At 41.1% G+C, this 7,786-nt stretch overlaps 1 protein-coding gene across 3 annotated transcripts in view; it reads left to right on the top strand.

The window, feature by feature from the left end:
* Nucleotides 1–7,786, top strand: part of NUP155 (nucleoporin 155kDa) — a 76,765-nt gene that overhangs the window by 22,282 nt on the left and 46,697 nt on the right. For all 3 annotated transcript variants that reach the window (XM_011999404.1, XM_011999394.1, XM_011999413.1), the window contains exons 10-12: nucleotides 1,875–1,972; nucleotides 3,253–3,405; nucleotides 6,255–6,355. In XM_011999404.1, coding sequence (XP_011854794.1) covers nucleotides 1,875–1,972; nucleotides 3,253–3,405; nucleotides 6,255–6,355 — 352 coding nt within the window. The remainder of the gene's footprint in view (nucleotides 1–1,874; nucleotides 1,973–3,252; nucleotides 3,406–6,254; nucleotides 6,356–7,786) is intronic.

Raw genomic sequence — 7,786 nt, 5'->3', positions numbered from 1 at the left:
AAGCAATTCTCCTGCCTCGCCCTCCCGAGTACCTGGGACTACAGGCACGAGCCACCACACCAGGGTAATTTTTGTATTTTTAGTAGAGACGGGGTTCCACCATGTTGGCCAGGCTGGTCTTGAACTCCTGACCTGATATGATCCACCCACTTCAGCTTCCCAAAGCGGCAATCCGTGGCTCACGGATTACAGGTGTGAGCCACCACACCCGGATTCAAAATCTTTTATACTTGTTTTTCTTTCCATTTTTCTCAAATTACAATCAGAATTTAGGAATTGGATTGGTTGGATTGGGTTCTTTAATATAAAACAGCCCCGTGACCACCTTTCTTTTTTTGGAATATTGACATTTGGAAGGGAGGGGCAGGAGAATTATACAATTTTCTGAATTTATCTTTTTTTGTAATTAGATTCTCAGTAATACATTTTATATACATACATTTTATATACGATGTTTATATATATTTGTATATGTGTATGTATTTATATTTTTTCTTTTTTTTTCTTTTGATACAGAGGTTTGCTCTGTCACCCAGCCTGGAGTGCCATGGCGCTATCTTGGCTCACTGCAACCTCTGCATCCGAGTTCAAGTGATTCTCGTGCCTCAGCCACCCAAGTAGCTGGGATTCTAGGCATGCGCCACTATTCCTGGCTAATTTTTATATATTTTTTAGTAAAGATGTTGACCAGGCTGGTCTTGAACTCCTGGCCTGGAGTGGTCTGACTGCCTCAGCCTCTCCAAGTGCTGAGAAATGTCTTACTACAATGTGAAATGGCAATTCACATTGTAATGAATTCACATAGGCAGTGTGAAATGTCTTACTACATTATATCAGGAGACACATAATAGCAGTTTTCTCACTGTTGAAAACTTCTTTGAGGTGATGTTAACTAAATGTCTACATTATAAAGTTTAATTTCCTCCCTTTTTTTTTTTTTTTTTTTTCTTGAGAACGAGTCTGGGCTTGTTGCCCAGGCTGGACTGCAGTGGCGTGATCTCAGCTCATTTCAACCTCCACCTTGGGTTCAAGTGATTCTCCTGCCTCAGCCTCCTGAATAGCTGGGATTACAAGCATGCGCTACACCTGCCTTATTTTTTTGTATTTTGAGTAGAGACGGGGGTTCACCATGTTGACCAGGCCGGTCTTGAACTCTGGACCTCAGGTGATCCGCCCACCTTGGCTTCCCAAAATGCTGGAATTACAGGTGTGAGTCACTGCACCCGTGCTTTCTCCCTTTTTAATTAGTAGTAATGATACTTTGACACTGAGAATACTGCTCCCCACCAACCATTCACCCAATGGTTTTAGTCTTTTTTTGTGATCTTTGTTTGAAAATAGGGTTACTCTTAACAATATAAGTGTAAAAAGTACACATTCAAGAGTTTTTCCAGTTCTTGCTGTTCTTGTATTACTTTCCTAAAAAGCTAGTCTTAAATTAGTTAGCATATTTAGAAAATGTGGAAACATGTGGTCGGGCACAGTGGCTCACGCCTGTAATCCCAGCACTTTGGGAGGCCAAGGCAGGCGGATCACACTCACACGAGGTCAGGAGTTCGAGACAGCCTGGCCAACATGATGAAATTCCGTCTCTACTACAAAACAATACAAAAATTAGCTGGGCATGCTGGCGCAAGCCTGTAATCCCAGCTACTCAGGAGACTGAGGCAGGAGAATTCCTTGAACCTGGGAGGCGGAGATTGCAGTGAGCCGAGATCCTACCACTGTACTTCAGCCTGGGTGATAGAGTAAGACTCCATCTCAAAAAAAAAAAAAAAGAAAATATGGAAATATGTAAACATTCTGATAGGAAATGTTTCTTATAATTTAGCAGACACATTTAAAAATACACTTTATTTTCTCCTTTCTTTTAGGACCATCGATCGTTCTGTTTTTAAACCAATTGTCCAAATAGCAGTGATTGAAAATTCTGAATCACTGGACTGCCAGTTATTGGCTGTCACACATGCAGGTATGTTGTTTTATTTACATATCTGTGTTACTGTTACAGCTTCTGAAAATTCTTAGATTTGGAAATTTATGATTAGAAATATATTTTTACTTCCATATCTGCTTTAAAGCCATATAAATAATTTGTAAAATAAAGGATTTTGAAAACTGGGAGACTTTTCTGTTTCTTCATTTTATAGATATAAAACCAAGCCTAGGCCAGGTATGGTGGCTCACACTTGTAATCCTAGCACTTTGGGAGGTCAAGGTGGGCAGATTGCCTGAGCCCAGGAGTTCAAGACTAACCTGAGCAACATAGTGAAACCCTGTAACCCCGTCTCTACTAAAAATACAGAAATTAGCTAGGTGTAGTGGCACAGCCTTGTAGTACAGCTCCTTGGGAGGCTGTGGCGGGAAGATCGCGTGAGCCCAGGAGTTTGAAGCTGCAGTGAGCTGAGATTATGCTACTGTACTTCATCCTGGGCAATAGAGCAAGACCCTGTCTCAAAAAACCAGTAAAAAAGCAAAACAAAAGCCAAGCCTAAATGGCACAGTGGCTCACATTTTGTAACAAAGCCTGAACTGGAACACAAGATTTCTTGGTTTGTCTTTGCAAGTTCTTTCTAATGAAATGTATTGATTCACCTCTCAATTTTGAGTGACATTTTCTTAGATATATATTTCAGCTGATAGTCTATATGGTAATTTAAGATTAGTCAGGGGGCTGGGCGCAGTGGCTCACACCTGTAATCCCAGCACTTTGGGAGGCCAAGGCAGGTAGATTCTGAGGTCAGGAGATCGAGACCATCCTGGCTAACATGGTGAAACCCTGTCTCTACTAAAAATACAAAAAATTAGCCGATGTGGTGGCGGGCACCTGTAGTCCCAGCTACTCGGGAGGCTGAGGCAGGAGAATGGCGTGAACCCAGGAGGTGGAGCTTACAGTGAGCTGAGATCGCACCACTACACTTCATCCTGGGCGACAGAGCAAGACTCTGTCTCAAAAATAAAATAAAAATAAAAATAATTAGATGGGTGTGGTGGCACGTGCCTGTAGTCCCAGCTACCTAGGAGGCTGAGGCAGGAGAATTGCTTGAATCCGGGAGGTGGAGGCTGCAGTAAGCCGAGATGGCGCCTCTGCACTCCAGCCTGCTAGACTCCATCCCCCCAAAAAAAATTAGTCCAGAAAGTTATGTATGGTTTTAGCAGAGTTTTGCTTTGCTATATGTAATTGCTTCAATAACACATTTACCTCAGGTCCTTATTTTCTATTACTGATGCATAATTTTACCCCATCTTCAGGTGTAAGGTTATATTTCAGCACTTGTCCATTCAGACAGCCATTAGCACGGCCTAATACATTGACGCTGATTCACGTCCGCTTACCTCCTGGATTCTCAGCATCTTCAACCGTAGAAAAGCCTTCAAAAGTACATAGAGCACTTTATAGTAAAGGTAAGTTCTGAAATACTATCAGATTTAAGATGAGATTCTTAAAATTGTTAAAATTATATGGCGTTTTGAGGCATTTGAAAATACCTATGACAACAGTAGAAACTGGGGACTACTAGAAGGGTTGGGGAAGTAGGGGAGCAAGGGTTGAAAAACTGACCGTTGGGTCTTATGCTTAGTACCTGAGTGATGGAATCAGTTGTACCCTAAACCTTAGCACCACGCTATATACGCAAGTAACAAATTTGCACATGTACCTGCTGAATCTAAAATAAAATTTGAAATTGTAGTGAAATTCAAAAGTTGAAATTGAAAGTATAGTTTTCACTCCTACATTTAGGTTTTTGATCTGTTTTGTGATAATTTTTATACGTTGTATGAGGTAGGAATCTGACTTCATCCGTCTGCATGTGGGTATCTAGCTGTCCGAGCACCATTTGTTGAAGACTATTATTTCCCCATTGAATTGTCTTCATCTTACTTTCTCACGTGAATTACCCGTTAATGTATGGGTTCTGGATTCTCAGTTCTATTCTATTGGTCTGTATTATCCATCTTTATGTCAGTAGTACAGTCTTGATTACTGTTGCTTTGTAATAAGTTTTGAAATTGGCAAGTGTGACTATTCCAACTTTGATCTTTTTTTTTTTTTTTTTTTTGGAGTGGTCTGGCTCTGTTGCCCAGGCTGGAGTGCAGTAGCACAATCTCTGCTCACTGCAACCTCTGCTTCCCATGCTCATGCCGTCCTCTCACTTCAGCCTCCTGAGTAGCTGAGAGAAGCTACAGGCGTGTGCCCCCACACCTGGCTAATTTTTATATTTTTTGTAGAGACAGGCTTTTGCCTTGTTGCCTAGGCTGGTCTCAAACTCCTGAGCTCAAGTGATCTGTCTGCATCAGCCTCCTAAAGTGCTGGGATTACAGGCGTGAGCCACCGTGCACCTGGCCTGATTTTTTTTTTTAAAGATGATTTTGGCTATTCTCAGTCTCTTGAATTTTCATATGAATTTTAGAATCACCTTGTTAATTTCTGCAAAAAATGTGAGGTGGGGCCGGGTACAGTGGCTCATGCCTGTAATCCCAACACTTTGGGAGGCAAAGGCAGGTAGATCACTTGAGGTCAGTTGGAGACCAGCCTGGCCAACATGGCGAAACCCCGTCTCTACTGAAAATACAAAAATTAGCTGGGTGTCGGGGGTCATGCCTGTAGTCACAGCTACTTGTGGGCTGAGGCAAGAGACTTGCTCGAACTACGGAGGTGAGGGTTACAGTGAGCCAAGGTCCACTCTAGCCTGGGGGACAGAGCAAGAGTCCATCTCAAAAAAAAAAAGTGAGATTGGATTGTGATAGCTAAATCGGTGTATCAGTTTGGGGCATGTTGCCATCTTAATTATATTTAGTCTTCAAATCCATGAATACGGAATATTTTTCCAAGTCATTTGGGGGTGGGGAGGAAGGTTCTCACTCTTTTACCCAGGCTGGAATGCGGTGGCAGGATCTTGGGTCACCTTAGCTTCAACCTTCCGGGCTCAGGTGATCCTCCTTGCTCAACCTCCTGAGTAGTTGGGACTACAGGCGTGTGTCACCACTCCTGGCTAATTTTTGTATTTTTTGTAGAGATGGTGTTTCACCATGTTTCCCAGGCTGGTCTTTAACTCCTGGGCTCAAGCAATCCTGCCACCTCTGCTTCCCAAAGTGCTAGGGTTATAGGTGTGAAGCCACTGTGTTGGTGAGTTTTGTTGAGATAATTGCTTTTTTTTTTTTTTTTGAGACAGTGTCTACTGTCACCCAAGTGGGAGTGCAGTGTGCAGTCATGCCTCATAACAACCTCTACCTCCCCGGCTCAAGCAATCCTCCTGCCTCAGTTTTTGTTGAAATAAGGTCTTACTTTATTGCCCAGGCTGGTCTCCAACTCATGGGCTCAAGTGATTAGCCTGCCTCAGCCTCCTAAACTGCTGGGATTGCAGGCATAAGCCACAGCACCTGGCCCAGATGATTGCTTCTATAGTACACTTATCTCTGCCATTCCTCTGGCACCTTCATCATTTTTATTCATGGTGTGTTTGAATTAACCAGTATATAAACTGTATTTCGTTGAATATTAGCTTCTATTACATTGTGAATTGTCAGTCACAGCATTTTCTATATACTAAATACATTTTTATAAAATTAATAATTAAATTGATAAGCCCATTGACTGCAAGATATACCCTAAGTTCAGAAATGCTAAAATGTGAAAAAAAAATATGTTTACCTGAGAGAAATACAGTTTAAAATTGAGAACACTTAAGGAGTCTACCCTAAAAATAATTATATGGTCTTTCATGGAATTATTTTATTTTGTAACTTGTTTCTTTATAAAGATTGATGTTGTGTGTGTATATCTATATGCGCTAATTTTAAGTTGGCATAAAAGTACTTGTGGTTTTGTAAAAAATTTTTTTTTTTTTGAGACAGAGTCTTGCTCTGTCACCCAGGCTGGAGTGCAGTGGCACAATCTCAGCTTACTGCAACCTCTACCTCCTGGGTTCACACCATTCTCCTGTCTCAGCCTCCCGAATAGCTGGGATTACAGAGGCCCACTGCCACGCTCAGCTAATTTTTGAATTTTAGTAGAGACAGGGTTTTACCATGCTGGTCAGGCTAGTCTCGGACTCCTGACCTCGTGATCCGCCCACCTCATCCTCCAAAAGTGCTGGGATTACAGGCATGAGCCACCATGCCCAGCCCGGTTTTATAATTTTAATTGCAAAACCGCAATTACTTTTGCACCAACCTAACAATAGTTATTAAGGTTATTGAGGATGCATATTATTTGACATGATGTAATAATATTTTATATATGAAACTTTTAGGTATTCTATTGATGGCAGCCTCAGAAAATGAGGATAATGATATTTTATGGTGTGTCAACCATGATACTTTCCCTTTCCAAAAGCCAATGATGGAAACCCAGGTAAGTTGTCCTGACAATTCTGAAAAAACTATTATATAATTTTAAGTGAAGGATAATATGGTAAGAAACTTTTTATCTTCTGATTTATTGCTGTTTACTTCTAATAACATATGATTAGAAATTATAATGTAAAGAAATTATCCTGTCAATTATTTGTTTTTCCTCTGTCAGGTTAGAAGTTCCTGTGGTAATCACAAAAAGACATCTTTAAAGAAAACATTGGACCCTTGTAGAATATTTTCCATAATGTACTAGAAAATACATGTATCTTTTTTTTTTTCTGAAAACATATCAGGTTCATATGAAATGATCTTTCTCTCATTTAAATATGTTGCTTGTTTAGTTATTTAAATATGAGGCCATCCATTATAGTTGTGACTTAGAATTTTATTCTAACAATCTCTTTGTAATTTTGTCTTTTTCTTTTTTTTTAATTACGGAAACTTTCAAACATAAAGTTTGAAGAATCAATTGAACCTCACATAAGAGAACTGAGTTGCCAGTATCTTTCTTATTGTATTTCATTTTTCTTTCTGACATAAACAAAGGGACACCCACAAACACACAGTTTTGTTTTAAACACAAAAATCACCACATACGTCATGAAGTGGATATGGTCTTCCTAGGTGAGGGCCGAGGCTGCTGTGAACCCACGGACTGCCCCCTGCCCTCAGCTGCCCATCCTAGTCCCCAGTTTGTAAGGAGGTGAGGGGAGGCTACCTGTCTCCATCCCCTTGGTGTCCTCTGCTCACTCCTGCCTGTCCTCCTAAATAGTCCTGCATAGCCGACTGAGGCTGCTGATCAAACCAGATAAACCAGCCCCTAGTGGGGTGTGAATGTCTGGTACTGTGTCTTTGAAGCTACCTCTTCACAGGCATTTTGCTTCTAGTTTTCGCAGAAAACTAGTGGTTTGCTGGTAGTTCTTAAATTTGAACCCTTCCAGATGGGACTGGCAAAAGGTGTGTGTAAGTGGGAGGAGGAAAAGCAGAACTCCCAGGGATGGGAGTATTGTCTGCATGAGCTCTACCAAATTTCTGACAAGGTTCAAAGAGCTGGGGTAGGAGCAGGAGGGAGATAAGGAGTGCCCTTCTTCTTCTTTCCTTTATTCTTTGAGCTTTACTGAGCATGTACTACCAGCCTTGTGCTGTGATAAACTGTGAGGATTCAGAACTTAATAAGATATAAACCCTGTCCTGGTTGGGATTTTGTGCTGGTGGGGGATAATGATTTTAATCCTGTCTCTACTTCCTCAAAACTGTGGAGCAGAGAACACGTTTTTGGCTGTTTATTCCTCTATAATCGTTATAATCATACCTGCCACTATGGAGTTATGAGACTAAATGAGCTCATGTGTGTAAAGCACTCAGAACAATGCCTGGCACTCCTTGGAAGCACCATTCCATAAATGTTAGCTTTTTTTTTTTTTTTTTC

This window comes from Mandrillus leucophaeus, unplaced genomic scaffold, assembly GCF_000951045.1.
Source record: "Mandrillus leucophaeus isolate KB7577 unplaced genomic scaffold, Mleu.le_1.0 Scaffold1165, whole genome shotgun sequence".
NCBI classification, from domain to species: domain Eukaryota; kingdom Metazoa; phylum Chordata; class Mammalia; order Primates; family Cercopithecidae; genus Mandrillus; species Mandrillus leucophaeus.
Note: the sequence above shows the minus strand (reverse complement) of the source record. Positions and strands in the feature narration are given on the sequence as shown.